The 18562-nt window shown below is 53.3% G+C and overlaps 3 protein-coding genes across 3 annotated transcripts; 2 read left to right on the top strand and 1 right to left on the bottom strand.

Moving 5' to 3' along the window:
* Positions 1 to 108: 108 nt before the first annotated feature.
* On the bottom strand, positions 109 to 5179 carry COCSUDRAFT_55170 (hypothetical protein; the record flags this gene model as incomplete). The annotated part of the gene is made up of 12 exons (XM_005651633.1): positions 109 to 219; positions 585 to 717; positions 1078 to 1276; positions 1451 to 1566; positions 1802 to 1856; positions 2024 to 2217; positions 2607 to 2699; positions 3183 to 3309; positions 3616 to 3763; positions 4082 to 4283; positions 4677 to 4906; positions 5084 to 5179. 12 exons carry the CDS (start codon positions 5177 to 5179, stop codon positions 109 to 111), a joined length of 1704 nt encoding a protein of 567 aa, XP_005651690.1.
* Positions 5180 to 6465: 1286 nt separating this feature from the next.
* On the top strand, positions 6466 to 10729 carry COCSUDRAFT_55169 (hypothetical protein; the record flags this gene model as incomplete). Its single annotated transcript, XM_005651632.1, has 7 exons — positions 6466 to 7024; positions 7231 to 7383; positions 7631 to 8528; positions 8647 to 9534; positions 9698 to 9793; positions 10041 to 10233; positions 10592 to 10729. 7 exons carry the CDS (start codon positions 6466 to 6468, stop codon positions 10727 to 10729), a joined length of 2925 nt encoding a protein of 974 aa, XP_005651689.1.
* Positions 10730 to 12732: 2003 nt separating this feature from the next.
* Positions 12733 to 18522, top strand: COCSUDRAFT_38892 (hypothetical protein; the record flags this gene model as incomplete). Its single annotated transcript, XM_005651631.1, has 8 exons — positions 12733 to 13400; positions 14620 to 14665; positions 15463 to 15614; positions 15949 to 16072; positions 16368 to 16448; positions 17429 to 17657; positions 17918 to 18106; positions 18383 to 18522. 8 exons carry the CDS (start codon positions 12733 to 12735, stop codon positions 18520 to 18522), a joined length of 1629 nt encoding a protein of 542 aa, XP_005651688.1.
* Positions 18523 to 18562: the final 40 nt, after the last annotated feature.

Here is an 18562-nt window from a genome sequence, read left to right as displayed (position 1 = left end):
CCAGTTGCACCATACGGCAGAAAATTTCATGGAGGCCGTATATACGGTCATACGGAATTTTAAAAATGCCGTATGGTGCAACTATGATTGCGACCATTCTCGCTCTGGTCAGGTCTTGAGGACTGCTGTGTACTGCCACAGCTGCTGTATTTGTTGCCCCTTGCGCTGCATCGCTTCCCTCACCCTTGCAGCTGCATGCGCCACCTCCTCTTCCAGATCCTGGACCCAGACTGCTGCCATTAGGAGTTCATCGTGTACAACATGTATATATCCTTCACTGAAACGGCATTGCAGTCCTGACAGCTGCAAGAACTCGACCAAGGCAGAGTGAAAAACAAAAACAAAGGTTGTGCTAGCGCCACTGTGCCAGAAGATTATCTGACAGAAACATGCTGCCAGCTAGGAACAACTGCACTGTAGCAGACATGTGGGAATTAAGTGGGAGCCTTGGTCCAGTACCCATTTGCTTTTGTTTTACCCAGGGTTTTGTGGGGCTTTTTTGCTATCAAGGACCCTTCACGCACTATGATCAGGTTGTAACTTTGTGTCTGATTCTCCTTACAGGGCCTCTGGCACGGGCTCACCAGGTCATTTGAGGAAGATTTGTTGTTTGCACACTGCCTGTGATGTTGCTGTTGTCTGAGCAGCTCAGCATATCGCAGGTCCAGCACTGCCAGCTCATCCTCCAGACTCATCACCACTGCCTCCACTTGCTCCCTGGCATGCAAGAGGGGAGCTGTCAGCTGTCAGCATGTCTTCATATTCACATCTTCGTTTTGTGCATCCGGTGAATGGTAGTCATCCTTTGGATGCATGAGCTTTGCTGTAACAAACGAGTTGTCCTAGCAATGTCACAAATTGGAGGGCAAACACCATCATTGAAGGGTACACGGAGAATGCATGCATTCAGGTTTCAAGTGCAGATCCCATGCACACCTTGTCTTCAGAAGGTCTGAAGGAGGGATAGTCTTCTGAGCAGTGGCTCTGCCCTGCGTGCCTGCTTTTCTGGTTCCCGAAGCTGCCGCTGCACCTGATGCAAGGGTGGGCTTCCTGGCCGGGGGTACTCCCCAGCTGCACCTTCCGGTCGTGGAGGGGGCCCCAGCGGTGGAAGGGGGGATCCCCCGGGTCCCCCCTCTCTGTCCACTGCTGCTGGTGAATGTGGTGGTCCCCCTGACTCTGGCGGCCTGTTTTGGCTGTGCCTCTGACGCCGCCTGCTGCTGTTTGATCTCTGCCATGTGGCGCGCGATTGCCGGCAGGATTCTGTTTTCAAGCGTGTCTGCATCAGGTATGTGTTCACACATTAGCGACCTGGTAAAACAAGGCTCTGTCATTTTTTCTGCACAAAGGCCGCCTGCTGCTAGGAAAGATGTGCACTTGTGCAGTATCATGAAGGTCAGTGTGATGGACGTGAAGAAACTTGCAGACAGGATGAGACCTGAGACCTGCTTACCTGGGTCAATGCGAGCTGTGTCTCGTGAAGGCTCCATAAAGGCTCCATCTGGATTTGTAACCGGCCGCTGGGCTGCAGGCACATGGTCGTGTGCTGCCGGCCTGTTACCGTCACCCCTAGCCACAGGCAGCAGCACTCTCACAATCAGGTCAGGCCACAAGTCCACTGATCCAATTTACTATCAGACGCAGCTTACTTGGTGTGCATGCAGCACTTTGCACGCAATATGTCTAATATTGAGGTGAAGGAAGCCACCTCTGCTGCTCTGCAAGGCACTTTGGGCAGCCTGTCTGGAGGCAAGGAACGCCTGCCACCGGCCCAGCAGCTGCATGGCATGCATGCAGCGAGCACCCATCGCTCTTGTGGCTGTCTTGTGTTTGCACTGCTCGCTCTCTGTCCTCCAACGCTGCAGCAGCAATATCACGATGAAGCTCGCATGCTTTAGACGCCCCTTCTATTCCTCTGATTTGAACGAATGCATTAAATATTGCATGCTGGCAGATTCGAACATGCATGCTGGCAAGATAAGCACATTTTTTGTTCTGCAATGCTTGGGCCTGCAAACAAATGTACCTTCTTCTGCGTCAGTCTGCCGCCTGTGATGGTGTGAGGCGCTTGCTTCAGCCCTCCTGGGGACACTGCTTGTGAGATCAGGAGCAGCCTGCAGCTGCTGCTGCCAGCAAGTGGCCAGTATGAGGGGCTCAGCAAAGGACTCCACCAGGGCGTGATTCAGGCTCAGCACCCGCTGCATCGTGGTCTCAGTATGCCTGCAAGACAGACACAACATGTTTTGTATGTTAAAAAACGCTGCCGGATTCCCAATCAGGTGGTTCTGTGCGTGCTCAAGCACCTGGGTCTTTCAATACATCTTCTTAGTTATCCAATGAGGAGCTGCGACTGCATGCACAAACGAGGGATACCTGGCTAGAGCATGTGCAGGAAAGGGGGATCAGCAGAAAGCCCTCCGTGAGTGCCAGAGAAAGTGTCAGGCAGGCATTCAAGCAAGAAAGCAGACGACAAACTGTGCTGAGTTGCATGTCACATCATGCATTGAAAGGGCCTGCATGGAGTTGGGCAAGGCAGATAGAAGGTGAGATGCTGTACGGGGCAGCTGGCCACTGTGAAAAGATTGTTTTTGAAAGATGGGATGACTCACTGCAGCGCATTGGTGAGGGCGTCGCGCATGCCTCTCTCTTGGTCCAAGAACCGCTGCGCCGCTTCTGCCGTCACGCGCATCTCACACACTCCCCTGCATGCAGGATTTTGAATTCAAGGGTGTTTATACAAGGGCTTGCAGATCCCTTGACCAGCCAAGTACCACCTTGTGCTGATGTGAAGGTAGGTAGGTAGGATGAAGCTGAGCGGGTGCTGCGATCACATGCTGCTGCTGCTGGATTCACTGCCACCACCACAATATTTGGGTCTTCCTGACTGCCCATTAGAAGACTTACGAAGGTTTTGAATGTTCCATCTTTCAGGTTGGAAGGGAAAGCATGCCACAAGTTGCTGTCAGGAATGTTGAGACGGGCAATTTTAACTTCCAAATGGGTGGTGATGATTGTACGGCAAATGAGTCCAGAAGGCCCTGTAATGCCGGCTGTCAAGGTGCAGGCAAGAGGTGTGCAAAGAGCATGATTGCACCTCTAAAGGCAGTGGGGCTCTGTCCTAATGACAGTTTCCTTTTTAAGAAAAGCACAGTTTTTTTTAAGCGTGTGGGAAGATAGACACGTACTTGGCATGCTCATCAGCAGCAAGCCTGAGGGCGGTGGCCTCCTGTCTGAGCGCTGTCAAAACCCCATCCATGCGCAGCGCCTGCTCCTCCCCTGCCTTTCTCCTGCCCTCTTCCTCCTTCAGCCTCTCTGCACAGCCATGTGTGTCTGATCACTCAACCATGCAGTACCAATCGTAAGCAGTGCAATCATTCAAATTTCCAAGCACAAACCAGCAGAGTGCTGTCTCCTAGTGCTGCCATCTTTGCACACCAATCAAGGAACTGTGCAGAGCAGCTGTTTTAGAACTGCAGGACTATTTCGGAAAAATCAAGAGTAGCCACATGTCATTGGAAGCATGAGTGGGCCTTGCACATCAATAGGACTCCCTGTTAGGACATCATATGATTGAATCAAAGGCCAGAGGGTATTCAAATAAACAGAGAAATGACTCACCCTTGAGGCTGGCTGCTTCCTGCGCGTGCCTGTTGGCAGCTTCGGCTGCCTCCGCCTGCAGCGCATCGGCCCTCGCCTCTGCAGAATCGCAGCGGAATTCCAACAGAGCGTTGCTGTTTCCCAAACGCTCCAGCTCCTTCTTCTGCTCCTGCTCACACGAGGAATTCAAATTAGTGTCAGGCAATGTGAGTAAGACCATGCCAATGGGTTTTAGATCACGAGCAGTAAAGGCTACTGTAGTATTTAGTAGCACGCGAGTAAAGTGCGCGACGGTCAAGAGAGAAAACCCACAATGGTGTGACAGCCATATGTGCAGGCAGCAAGCCCAGTTAAAGATCCATTTTGGTGTCCTGTGGCACCAAGTGCAGCAATGACAAGCACAGCCATGCTGCAAACGTGCAATGCAGTGGATTCTTGCATTGTTGTGAGGATTTACTTATGCACGGAAGCTGCACAGCTGGCACACCTGCAGGCACTGCTTAAATGACTGCAGCTGGGACTGCGCATGCACAGCGGCCGATGAGCCCTCCCGCCGCAGGCACTCGGCATCGGCCGCTCGCCGCTCGGCTGCGGCAGCCGCCGCCTCGGCGCTGCGCTGCGCGGATGCAGCCGCCGCTGCGCGCTCCCCCGATTCCTTCTGCCTCTCTTTTGCTGCTTGCAGCGCGACCCTGTGTGTTATCACTGTCGCTACATTACATCCAGGGATATCTCATTTATAAAATATCATTTCCGCATCCCAACTTCAATTGCTTAATCCACTCGACCTGAAGACCAGTCTGAAGTCAAGGTGGGGCATGCTTAGATATGACATGCATTAGGTATGCAAAGACAGGCCTGGCTTGGTCTAAGGGGCACTTATTCTTGCTCAATGCTTCCCTCAAGTGCGTGCTCCCTGAGCACTCATTTGCATGAGCTGACCGTTCAATGTGGTAAGCTGCTTTGCTGACATCTCCTTCATGCTGCTGTCGCTAGATGGGTACGTCCAAGTGCACACAAAACGGACACATGGCCAAAGCTTTCCATCTGGTGGATAAAGGACTGCATTGCTGCGGCTGTTTCACCTGCAGCTCTCCAGGGCCAGCTTGAGCTCTGCAAGCTGAGCGACCTCCGCTTTGCACTTGGCGTTGTCCACCAGAGTAGCCTCCAGCGCTGTTTTCAGCTCCCTGAGGAGCCCCTGAGTGGCCTCATGATCCTCCTCAGCCTTGGTGGCCCGAGCTTCGCTGCTGACCACCTCTGCATGCTGCGCTTGAATTATGTCCCTCGCGTCCGCTCGCAAAGCTGCATTCTCCTCCTGTCAGGCATCCCAGGGCCTCGACAACCTTACAAGCATGTGACATCCACTGTGTTTGGCATGGCATGCAAGCTTCTGAAGAGGATACCGTACAGTGTGAAGAGCATCCCTGGGGACAAGGTGTCAACAAGTGTTGCAAGCCTGCGGACAGAGCGAATGGCACAAAAAGGGGATTACCTGGCAGGCAGCAAGGTCAGTGTACGCGGCAGCTAGCTGATCCTGCAGCTGTCTCAGGGCCTGGGCTGCAGCTTGGGAGACGCCATGCGCCCCCATGGGAATCGTCCCAGCACCAGGTTTTGACGCAGTCTGTTCCCCGTATCAATGTTTTGTCCCCGTGTCTCACGTCTTCAAATGTATTAAATCGTTTGACACATGCCTACATGATGCAATGGACCAATATCTTTCGTTTGTGCTCAGCACCTGATCGAACAGCTCTGCTTTGCCAAAACGCTTCACTTAGGAGTATGGTAATGCATGCGGGCTTTAGCTTGCCTCCTGCTCTTAGATCACGCTCCAAGGACCACCATTCTCGTGTGCTGGAATCATAGGGTGCGAGACAGAGATGGTGACAGACTCCCTTCCAGGGAAGTCGTATATGACTTGAAAATCATTGCAGTCGCTATTCAAATAAATGAAAATATCGAACTAAACTCCTTTTCACGTGGTTGATGAGCAATGAAGCGACTCCTCTTGGATGTCACTCTAGACAGTGCTGAATCTCAGAATGTGTACTATAGAACTAGAGAAGACTTCTTCTATCTGCAAAAGCTGAACATGTCATTCTTTGCGTCAGGAAGAGTATTCACACTTGCGTTCTCGGGAATCAGCCTCGAGAACTGTCGACACTATGTTTGACTTTGACTCTGGCGAAGGACGCCGCCCTATTGATACGTAACCTGATGGCAAAATTCGAGCGCTCTTTGTATCCATTCAACTGCCGCATCCGCCAAATCGGACCCTCGAACAGTAATGAAGACAGTCAGAAACGGATGATAAGCGACAAGGGGGAAATCGCCGCGTCAACGTGCACGGTATGAAACTGTTACGAATCCTACTATCGATTGCGAAGGAATGAAAACCTGCATTACGGTTGAAAGAATATCTTTCGTTCTTTCAGCACCAGAGTTCTCCACAAAAATCAATGCCTTACTCTTGCCACCATCATGATGCGCAGGCCTAGGTGCAAAGCGCACAAAACTATATAGAAGAAGATGGAGAAGTTGTACAAGCACTCGTAAGCACCACAGGTGAAAATGCTGATCCAACACGACCCTTCGAGGGACCAAATTTAACAATAACGTCTTCATTTAAAATGCTTGGACCTTGCTGTCTGGAGCACAAGGTACTCGTAGAACTCTCCAACTTTGCCAACAATAACATTTGATGCTTGCCATTCGCAGATCTACAGTGTACACCGCTCCAGATAGGTATACGAACATGCTGGCAGCGCAAGGGGTGAGCACTGATGCAATTCTGGTAAAATTCTTGCACGCCATTCAAGTTTTCAATCAAGTCCTGCTGCACCAGTATATTGAACATGACATTGACGAGTGCAGGCTATGGAAGAGCCAATCCATGGCAGCCAGAGGGAGGACATCAAGCAGTACCTGCGCAGGATGGAGAGGGTGATTGCCCAGGCAGAAGAGCTGCACTCGCACACAGTGGTCCAGAGCAACTCGAGCATGCGGAGATCAAACTTCAGCAGGCGGAGAAGCTACAGTGGCAACGGCAGCTGCCCTGAGGAGCCAGCAGGGGCCAAAGAACCCACCAACCCCTTGAGGAGGTCTTACTGCGTGGGCACAGATGGCTGCAGGGAGCCTGCAGCATGCCTGCCAGGGAGGGAGCTGACAGCCGCTGGCAGCAGGACAGCCGAGGCACTGCTTGACTCCGGAGCCACTCTGTCAGACTGGATGGATGAGGAAGCTGTGGTCAGCGCACAGCCTAGCGCACAGAGACTAGGCTTGGGGGCCACAGGACAGCCTGACTGCGCAGCCAGCCCCATCTCAGGAGAGGTGTTGCTGGATCCTGAGGCATGCCTCACCTTCAGGATTGGCAGCGACGGAGTTCCCGTCAGTGAGTCTGACTGCGACTCGGTCCTCATTGCTAGCCCTGTCAGAGGTATATTTCCTCCCTTCTGCTCCTTCCCATCAAAGTCAGCCTCATAAGCTCCATCAGACAGATATGTTAATCTTGCAGCCCTGATTTTCTTTATCAGGTGCCTCCATGTGTGGCAAGTCAAGCTGGTCAAGTTTGTTAGATGTAGGATATGAGAGCCCAGAGTCTGGCACATGGTGGGCTCAGAAGGTTCTGTGTTGCCATGTCAGGCGGCATCGACCAGGTTTATGGGACGCCCCCGCGCAGAGGGCCTTCCACAGTGGCCTCCCCGCTGAGCAGAGGTTACGTGACCGCCGCTGCCTCGCCTGCGCCCTCCCTGCCACAGGAAGAGTTCTCGCCTGCGCGCAACACTGCCGTGCAAGGTATTGTTCCCCAATCCACGGAACCCTGTGCTCATCAGCTCCTAAAAATATAAATCATTCCTGCACGCACCCATGAGATCACCTCTCATGAAACACCTATGGCAGTGCCACTTCGAGAGGGTTCTCGAGATTAAAGCATTTTCTAGCAAGACTCCAGGAGCGTGAAGGCCCATTGCTGCAGAATGCAAGATCTGCCTCTGCCTCTGCTTAGATATATGATCTTAAGCAATCTCATCTGCAATTGCAGATACCTTGGAGGAGCAAGCGGCCAAGTTCAGTCCACACAGCTACCCAGTCACAATCTCTGCCAACACCTTCTGTGCCAGCGAGCAGCCGTCCCAGTCCCTGGCAGCCTCCCAGTCTCACCTCACCAGTTCAGTGCGGAACGGCTTAATCCGCCCTGCCGCGCCGATCGAGGCACACGCAGTGTCAGACACAATGGGAACCCTAGGAGGCAAGGGAGATACAGCGGACACAGCAGACTCTGGGGGGTCCGAGGGGGACCCTTTCCTGACCCCAGAGGACAGCGCTCAGGGGAATGGCTCGGCTGGCACTGACCATACACACAGCCAGGTCAGCACCGGGGCATATCAGCCACCATGCCAGCACATGCTGACTCAGCATGATCCGCTCAGCGCTGACGACACAGCGGCGCTGCTCGGCGTGGAGGTTGGTGAGGGCGCTGCTGTGGCCGACGTTGTCAGGTTCCTCGCGTCCGCATCATCGTCGAATGTCAGCCGGCGTGCTGACTCAGCGAGCGCCTCGATGGGCAGCACGGCTGTGGGTGTAATTGCTCCAAACGGCGGGCATCACAGGCAGCGCAAGCAGGCCGCTGATGAGACACAGATAGGGAGGAACGGTGGCGGCGACGCATACAAATCTGCTGCGAATTCTTCTTCCTTGAAGGGGAGTGCCAACACGGCAGCCCCTGTGGCTGTGCATGGCAAGGCCGATCCAGAGGGGGGCGATGCAAAGGAGGAGCGTGTGAGTGTAGCTTATGCGGCTGGCAGCAGCATGGAGGGAGATTCCCAGGGCGCGGAGCCGGGTCAGGCGAGCAAGGATCAGGGTGAGAGGAAGCGCAGCGCGCTGGAGAAGCTGAAGGGCCGCCTGCGCAACCGCCAGCAAGATGCGGTCAGCCGCAGCAGGTGTGCCCGAATCTTGGCAAGGTCATGAGCCCACCCTGCTGTGCTGCGCTATGCTATGGCTTGCCAGACCTTGACATTTACAGCAGCACACGCCAATAGAGCTCTCTCCTGTCGGCAGGGAGAAATTGGTGGGTGGAGCGGAGCCTGAGGCAATGCCAATCGCCGCTCCTTCCAGCGCCGCAGACGATGGGGCGCAGCCGCAGCCGTGGCCGAGCCAGCCCCTGCGGAGCCCCTTAAAGTCTCTCAGCCGGCCGGTCACCCCGCGGGGGGAGTCCCCCTCCCGGATCCCCCGCCCCAGCTCGGCGTCCTCGCAGCCCGGGTCCCCCCGCATCCGCGCCATGATCCCCTCGCGGCTGCCGCGCCCGCCGACGCCCGGCACGCCAAAGCTGGAGTCCCCCAGATGCCCGGTGGCTGTCCATGTCGCGCGATTCCCGACGCCCCGCTCCCCCGGCCGCGTCCCGAACATCTCTCCGGAGCCGTCGCGGCCTGCCCCGCTTCCGGCCACCACGGCGGCGGCCGTTTCGGCACCCGCGCGGCCGTTCCCGCACCCGCCGAGCGGCCTGTCGCGCCCCGGCAGTGCGCGCCCGGACTTCCACCTCGCCGACGACGGCGCAGTCACCTTCCCCGGCGTGTCACGGCGTACCTCCGCTGCCGAGCTGGACGCCCTGACAAGTGACGGCAGCCTGCAGCCTTCCAGCAATGGGCCGGCCAGCAGCGGCTGCACCAGCAGCGGCTCGGCGCACACCCTCTCCCAAGAGCGCTCCGGCCGGAGCGGCCGCCGCAGCCGTGCCGCCAGCTCGTCAACCGGCTCCAGCTGCACGGCTGAGTCAAAGGCGGGCCCCACCGTCTCTGCCGCGCCGGCATCGCCGAGGTCGGTCAGTTCCAAGGCTGCACAGAGGGTGCGTCACATGGGCCCCAGCGAGGCAGGCGGGAGCAATGCTGCCACAGTTCACAGACGCGCTGCCGCAAGCTGCGCCTCTGACGGGTCGGCTGTGTTGCCTTCCAGGTGCACTTCAATCTCGCTCCCCTCATCTTGTTAGCATCTAATTGCACATACTTCCTCGCTGAGACAAGTGCAGGTCACTTAAACATGCTCTCGGGGTGTGGCTGCACCATAGAGCACGAGAGTCTCTTGCATCTTTCCAAGCTGTTGCTGTGGCGGGCTGCAGGCCAAGCACGTCGCCACCACAGGCGAGCAGATCGACATCCTCTTCAGCAGTAAACGGCGACCTGCGCAGCTCTGGGAAGCAGACTGCTAAGAACGGGTGCGCTTCTAGCACTGCACCTCAGTCACTGATGGTCACTCATGAGAAATGTCATTGACAAAAGCGGCGCTTGACAAGTCTAGAAAGGATATCTTGAAGTTGTGCATGTGTTGTCATGCTCAGATGTGCTACCTGAGAGTCCTTCTGCTCCTCCCAGGAGACCATTATTGCTTAGTGACTAGTCTCAGGGCCAGACCTCATTGTTCCCATGCAATATTGTTGCAACTGTGCTAAGCTTCGCCTGCAGGTCTGGATACTCAAACATCAAGCCGAGGACCAACAGCCACCTGGACCTGAACTACATCCCAGTGACAAAGCCCAGCCGCCGGCAGGATGTACCCACGGTCCAGTCAGCCGCAGCAAAGCCGGCCTGGGGGACTGGGGGGACCTCTGCCACATCAGGAGCCGGCCGCAGCGAGCGCTCAACCTCGACTAAGGCGGTGAGTCACCCCCGCAAAGACTGTAACATCATGTCTAACATGCATAGTCTTGGTGGAGCGTACCTGCCTGGAGCGCACCTGCCTTTCCTACTAGGTGCGTTGATGTTTAGCATCTCATTCTGGCACTGTAAGATCCAGTGGCTTCCACACAAAAAATGGCCTGTTGAAGAGTGTGCAGAGCCTGCTGAGGAGAGGAACATCTGTCTGACACTCAAGACTGCTAAGACATGTGTGACAAGCGCCAGAGCTTCTCCTGTCCTGCCCTGCATTCAGCTTTGGGCAGGACACCTCAGCGCCAGATCAGACATGTCAAGAAGGTGTAATTCAGCAATAAAAAATCCTGCTTGGACGTGCACAGGAGCAGTTGAGGGATGGTCGCAGCAGCGCAAGGGGCCGCGAAACTACGATGCAGCCAGCGGAGAAGCTTCCGTATGATGCTCTGTTGGGTCATGTCACGAACCTTCTGACAGAAGTGCGCACTGCTCTACGCCAGTAGATAGCAGCTGTCGCATTCTTGCCATGATGAGTATGTGTTGTGTAATTTTGTTGGGCCACGAGATTGTGAGCAATGGTCAGTGGGTGATTGTTTGGAGCAAAAGGACGTTCAAGTGTTGGGGCTGCAGGTTTTTAAAGCAACAGCCTCATTTTATTCATCCCCAGCTATGGTCTACAGAAGGAGAGAGGCAGATTCAATACATTTTCATCTGATGCTATCTGCAAGCGGCCGTATGGGCCATTCTTTTCGAGGTTCAACGGTTGAGGGTTCTCTGAGAGCTACTACCGTATTTGAAAGTGAATACAACATGAACTTGACTGCACCAACCCATATTGATAGAGTGTTGAATGCTTTGTGATGCTGAGGACCACTGGTAGAGGATCCTCTCCGAATGCAGCCTGCATGTAATGAGATACCTGAGACATATCATATATCTCATGATGGGATCTCTGAGATGTATGAATTCGATCTTATGCCGTCAAACCACGATAGGAGATACCCTTGAAAAGGCCATCCTGATGAGTAATGTGTTGCACCTTGCCTTGAAGTAGCTGTGACAGCTGCGGCCACGGTGATCACATGTCATGAATTGCATGCATTGCGCACGCCGTGCTCGAGGCAAAACAGAAAAGCCTAGTCAGGAGCATGCGTGAAATTCCCCAATCCATCTGCAAATCCGAACACATGCGCAAAGGCTCTCAGAACAGCCAATGTCTCTTTTTATTGGGCCTCAACGCCACATGGGCTGGTGCGATACTCAAACACTACTTCCTTAAGAAAGTCCTTTTCAGTTGAAAACACAAGGAAATTTGCAAAATGCATGCATGCATTTTGCAATTCCCTCATCGTGGTATCAGTCAAGGACAGATCAGCTGCCAGCAGGTGAATACCATGATTACCATGCCTCTCAAATTCTTGAGGTAAAAACAGAGAAGCATAGTCAGGAGCATGTGTGGAATTCATCAATTCATCTGCAAATCCGAATACATGCGCAAAGGCTCTCATAGCAGATGCCTCTTTTTATTGGGCCTCGACCACATGGGCTGTTGCGATACTCGAACACGACTTCCTTAAGAAAGTCCACTTCACTTGAGAACAGAGGGTAATTTGCAAGATGCACACATGCATTTTGCAAATTTCCCTCATCGTGGTATTAGTCAAGGGCAGATCAGCTGCCAGCACGTAGAATACCATGATTACCATGCCTCTCAAATTCTCGAGGCAAAATCAGAACAAAGTAGTCAAGAGCATGCGTAAAACTCCCCAAATCCTCTTTAAATCTGAACACATGTGCAAAGGCACTCAGAATGGCCAACGTCTCTTATTTTTTGCCTTGATGCCAATGGGCTGGTGCGATACTCAAACACTACTTCCTTAAGAAAATCCACTTCACTTGAGAACAGTGGGAAATATGCGAAATGCACACATGCATTTTACAATTCTCCCTCATCGTGCTCAGAAGCCTCCGGCGACGAGAGGGTTGAGATGATGAAATCCCTTCCTCAATATATGCAGGGTATCTCAGGGTGGATATATTACAGTCCCTCAAACTTTGAATTGCAGATGCGCGAATTTGTCAAACACTGCTCCAGAAAGAAAATGGAAATGGAGCGGCGATCCGACATGTATTTGAGAGCAGCAATCCCACAGACATTCATTTGAGGCTGAAAAGAGTTAGGGAGCTTGTTGGTATCGACCGCACAAGCAAAAAACCCATGTCTTCCTGTACCTGGAGGCACCTGTGCTGAGGGTGCGTCGCGCACCAGATTTGCATCGTTGTCTCATTGCACATGTACTTGAGGGGAATTGTTGATCCTTTGGCGTTATTTGGGTGTTAGCAGGAATAAAAAGCACCTCATATACAGATCACACACGACTGTTAACTTGAGAATTACCATAGAGGCATCCATCATCTTACTGCTTCCCAAATTGTTGATCGCTGATACCTGGAAGTCCGCGTAGGGTAATCCTGAGGCTGCAGCATCAGCTGCCATCCCGAAGCTATGGGCGTTTCCCCACAGCATACATGGAGGGGATCTTATCTGGACAACACCAGCCACCCGCAGACGAAGTCAGCCTGCATGAAAATCATCAACGGCGCCATCATCATCTTTGGAATCAGCTACCTCCTGTACGTTCTTGTGGTGGCCATCAGGCCAATGGTGCAACCAGCACACAACGCAGTCAAGCTGAGAGTGCACCTGCGAAGCGGCACTGGGACAGGGGACGGCGCAAACAGGGCTGTGACGCAGCAGACTGCAAGAAACGTAGACGGCAGTAAAGAACAGCTTAAGCTACTTATGCCAGGGCACAACCAAGCGCCCTCACTACAGACTGGCTTGAAGCCCGAGTTGGAGGCCTTGGGTGACGAGGGTGCTGGCAAGATTCCGGCTGAGTCAGCATTGGCAGGCGGCCAGGCAGCTAGCAAGGAAGGCAAGGCATTTCAGCAGCCGCTGAAGCAGAAGGGGTCAGGCACTGAAGGTCAGCCTGGCGAGGTAAAGGAGGCCAGAAAGGAGGTGACAGCAGAGGAGGGCAAGAAGGGGTCTTGGAAGACAGAGGGAAGTGATGGGAAGGAGGCCAAGGTAGAAAAGGAGCTGATGATTTCGCAGCAGCAGAGAGAGCAGCTCAAGAAGCAGTTGGAAGCAAACCCTGACAGAGTGTCTCAGGCGAAGTAATGGGTATAATGTGTATTTCCCATATAGTAATGGGGAAGGAGTATGTCATGCATGCTGCAATGGGACAAGACCACTTTTCAAGTCATCATTGTGCAGACTCTCTGTTGGCCCGATCGAAAGGCGTCATTCACTCAGCTCGAGACCATTGTGTTTATAGGGCAGGGCGCAGATAAATCTGGTTGGTTGAAGTGTTGGATTCGCACACCATGGATTGGACTGGCGAGACACCTGCGCTCACTGATGCGAGATACCCTTGAATAACAAAATCAATGAGTCCAAGAGCTTGTTTGTTTTTACCAGCAGGAACAACAGAGAAATGTTGCAGATGCACATGTACATAAAAGTATATGGTATGTAGTCTAGCTTTGATATTCTCGCCACCAGCAAACACCCTGCGCCAACCTCCAATTCAGACTGGTATTTCATTCAAGTATCCTAGTGGAAATGCACCTAATTAGCCTTCATAGAATCTGGCCCAGCTAAACAAATGCTATATGAGCAAATGGAGATGCCTGCCAGCAATGTGATCTTGCGCAAGAATGCATCTGTCATCTGCAAAGTGATATCTGATCAAGCGGATTCAGACTAAAATAATGACGTGGTGTGTGACGCACGCTGGCAAGAGTTGCGCGACCAGCCGTGTATCTACAGCTGCAGCTAGTCATTTGGCTGTGGCAGTAGCAACCCGCATTGATTTTGCATGATGCATCAATGTTGTTGATACAGTGCACAAAAGCTGCAATAAGTGCTTGCGCTTCGTATACGCGGCCGCGGTGCTGGAGATTGCATATTGTGCGGGGCGTCTTGTGATGTGCTCCAAAATGTCCATGCTGGGCAGTGCATACAAACCTCCGAGTCAGCCTGGACCACGTGTGCACAGATTACCATGTACATATTTTGCCCAGCAAAGTGCATGCTCTACTTGCAGTGCTCCTGTGTCATGTTGCCTCATCAGGCTTCTGTCCTCCTCGGACTTCCCGAAGCTTCCTTTGCTGGCGACATCATTTTAACACATCACTGACTGCTTCAATTGTGTTGGTCGGTATTTAAAAGATTTCCAGCTAAAAGTATTGCAATATATTAAGCTTGTGCTCTGTGAAGTAAAGAAATATACTGATCGGATTCTGTAGATTTAGACTTTTCGCAGTCATAAAATTTGTCTCAGAGAAGGAGAGTAAAGCATTCAAAATATTCGGGTTGAATAGTTGCTTGCAGGATGCTGCTGACAATCAGCCTGGAGTCTGATGTTTTCCAGATGGAGGTTGGTGCTCTCACTTTTGGTTGAACCTATTGCGCTAAAACTGGAGGAGCAAGACTGAAGATAATTTCTACCGTTCAGGTGGCACCAGAAGATACCGTAGCATCTCTGCAGGCAAATCTGGCTGGCATATCTGGGATTGACAGTGGCGACCAGCTCTTGATTCATAACGGCAGGCCGCTGCAGACGGGGTAAGAGAAGACAGAATTTGGAATTTCATGCGTATCTCCTACCTTGCTACCTGCTGTGGATATGCCATTTCGCACAGCTCTTGGGATGTAAGAAATATGGCTCGAAGGCCTGACGGTGGGACTATCCAAGGTCAATCGCTGAAAAGAACTTCGAAGGTTCCTCCTCGAAAAGCACAAGTGTCAAATGGCCTTCAACTTTCATAGCTGATCTGCATCCTTCGAGTTGAGGCGTTGTGATAACACAGAAGGTGTCCAAGCGCTGCACATATGCTGTGCAGGGCGACTCTGGCTGCCAGCGGCGTGCAGGACCAGGACTTGGTGGTTCTGACCCGAAGGCCCCCGGCTGCGCAGCCTAGCAACCCAGCAGCTCCCTCCCCGCAGCAACAGATGGAGCAGGCAATTCTCAACTCCCCTCAAAATACCTGGGATGCGCTAAGTTGGGAAGGTTTCCCGCCACCTCTGGAAGTCCCTTAAAAGCAAATTTTCCATGACTCTGCATGGCAAGAGCCACTACACCTGTGTACATTGCCAGTGTATGTACGGCCAGTCAGTTTTGATGACATCATCACCACAAGATTGTGTGCACGATCAGAGAATGTGCTGTTGCAGGTGATACGCACGGGTCCGGATGGGGCATTGCTGGACCCACAGGCCTTCATCAACTTTGCGCGCTCAAACCTCCGGGTCATGAGCGACCTGCCTGCGCACCTCGTGCAAGCTGTGAACCAGGGCGACATAGACACTCTCCAGCGCGTGTTCAGGTGATGCATGCCTCCTGGCATCTGCCTATCCTATGCTCTGTGCAGTCTACAAGTTGATCTACTGTATGAAAAGGGGCAGTCATCTGTTGTAAGGACTAAGGAAGTTGCTCGCCTCATTTGGTACAGTGGCTTGTGTGCGTTTTACACCATGTCTGTACATCGGTATAGGCGGTGTAACTTCCTGGAAGAGATGGCTTTTGCTGGTGCTCATTCCACCATACGAGACTGACCTGTGCTGAAAGTGGTTCCAGCTGCACCTTGTGGTTAAGGAGTGTCTTCCATGAACCACCCACGTATGTATGATGACGCTAACATCTCGCGCATGCCCTTGCAGGCAGATACACGCGCACAAGCAGGCGACCGAGAAAGAGCGCCAGGCAGAAATGGAGCTGCTGGCGGCTGACCCCTTTGACATGGAAGCGCAGGCCAAGATCGCAGAGCGCATCCGCCAGGCTCAGGTGACTGCAATGTCCTTTGTATGGTGGATTAACTGTGGAAGTATGTTAATCCGGATTGCAAGCCATTGAAGGCCTTAGTCCACAAGGCCTACTTCATCGGAACTGGGTATCATATGGATTCTTTATGTCCATTATTTCAGATGGAATCATCTGAATCTGAATCATCTGAAATAATGGAGCCTCTTAATGTATCAAGTCACTTTTAATCTGCATCCCAAGCGCCCGTCGTGAGTGCAACGCATGGCTGATAGAGTTTGCTCCGGTGAACGTGATGATGCAAGGGGATTTGATGCAGGTGGAGGAGAATTATCAGACGGCCTACGAGCACATGCCGGAGTCTTTCAGCCAGGTCACCATGCTCTATGTGGACATGGAGGTAGGCCCCTCAGCCTGGTCAGATTGGCACTGCATGGCATCCCGCTAGCACACTGCACCGCTGGCCCATGAGCCCTTCCTGCACCCTCGTAGTGTTCTTCAACGCTACTATGCGAGCCTGCGTCTCTAATTGCATTGTGCAGTGCGCCACAACCCCCTGGGAGACCTCTTCTGAGGACCCATGACCCCTTACTTTCTATTTCTCCACTGTTATTGGCAAAGCCTGCCTACCTACTAGCAGGCACGGCAATTTGAAAGCAACTGCCATTTGCCGTGGACTCCTCTTGCATCACCTAGCATGGTCATGGGGCGGGCGCTTGACTGACCCCTGCTGCCTCTGCAGCTTCTATCCCTTGCGTGCAACGACAGCATACATGAGATGGTGACGACGTAGGCGGCAAGTGTCACTGCTCATTGTGGGCTACTTCGCATCCATGTAGGTAAAGTACAGAATGGCTGTCGAATGAATGCGCAGGTGAACGGGGTGCAGTTCAAGGCGTTTGTGGACAGCGGCGCGCAGACGAGCATCATGAGCGAGGCGGCGGCCGAGCGCTGCAACATCAAGCGGCTCGTCGACACTCGCTTCGCCGGCATCGCGCGCGGCGTCGGCTCCGCGCCCATCGTCGGCCGCGTGCACTCGGTGCGCGCTGTTGTAGATTTACCGCTGCGCCGCAAATCGCCCACATTTCAGTCCTGTGCAGTCCTCAGTTGCCGCAAATGAGCTCTGCATGGATTCCTAACATAGAAAGTTGTACTGGCCTGTTGGTTTCAGGGCGCAGAGATTGTATGTTTCTGATTCCCTGATCAAGTCGTGCAGTGTTGAGACTCACTTGTGTCATTTGCTTGGGCATAGGTGCAGAATTAGGATTGATGGTCCTTCTCTTTATGTCCTGTTGCCTTGCTTTGCGCTCCATCAGGGGTGCATGCAGGGATTCCCAAGCGCGGACAACCATGTTCACTTTGTGTCACATGCTCTTGCAGGTGAGCGTGAAGGTGAGTACAACATACCTGCCCATGAGCATCACCGTGATGGAGAAGGGGCCGGACTTCCTGTTTGGCCTGGACATGCTGCGACGCTACCAGTGCAACATCGACCTCAAGACCAACAAGCTGCGCTTCCATGTGGAGCCTGAAGAGGCGCTGCCATTCCTATCCGAGCACGAGCTGCCCGAGAGCGTCCGCTTTGAAATGCAGGGCGAGCCCGAAGCAGGTGGGTGTCTTCTGGCTCATGTTACCTTTCTTTGCTCTGATCTGGCCTCACGTAGCCCATTTTTTCCTTTTCAAGAAGTGTTACAAGAATCCTGCACTTCATCTATTCCCTTCCCGGTCACGAGGATTGCCTAAGGATATGAGAAAGGACGCAAGGGCGCATTCCCATTTTGATAGCTTCCATCAGCTTCAAGTCTCATCAATGTTGTTTACAAGAGACTCTAAACCAGTCCTTAGTTTCTCTCTCTGCCCACAATGCAGGGCCGTCAGGAGTGGCACCTGCACCCCAGCCGAATGCAGCCACACAGCAGCCCGCGAGCGCAGCTGCCGGGGCGGCCGCTGCGGCGCGCGCCGCCAGCGCGCCCGGCCAGACCGTCGTGCGGCCACCGCCGGCCGCCGCAGCCGCCGTGCCGGCTCCTGCTGCTGCCCCAGCTCGCGGCGGTCCCTCAGGTGGGATTCTGTCACCTTGGCCTGCCTGCATCTAATTTCCAAAATACTGTACGCTGTTGCGCAAGGTGCAACTGGAGACGAAGCTTCTATCCACAGTGACACTGTCAATGGCTGAATTTTTACTGTGTATGACCCATATGCACAGTGACCATGACGCTGCCAAGTCAGTCAGCACAAACATGAGCTATATATATATGTGCGAGGTGTTTAAGTATGCAGGTGGATGTCTTGTGTTGTGGCAGGCTCTGAGAAGGTCCAATTCAAATGCTTGTGCAGGCAATGAAGAGAGCGTGCAGAGGCTGATGGCGCTGGGCTTCTCGCGCCAGCAGTGCCTGGAAGTCTTGGCTGCATGCGGCGGGAATGAGGAGCAGGCCGCATCGCTCCTCTTTGAGATGGGCGGCGGCCTGGGACTCTGATGCGCTTTCCTCTAGATATGAGTGCAAAGAGCGGAGCCAT

This window comes from Coccomyxa subellipsoidea (genome assembly GCF_000258705.1).
Source record: "Coccomyxa subellipsoidea C-169, whole genome shotgun sequence".
NCBI lineage: Eukaryota > Viridiplantae > Chlorophyta > Trebouxiophyceae > Coccomyxaceae > Coccomyxa > Coccomyxa subellipsoidea.
Note: the sequence above shows the minus strand (reverse complement) of the source record. Positions and strands in the feature narration are given on the sequence as shown.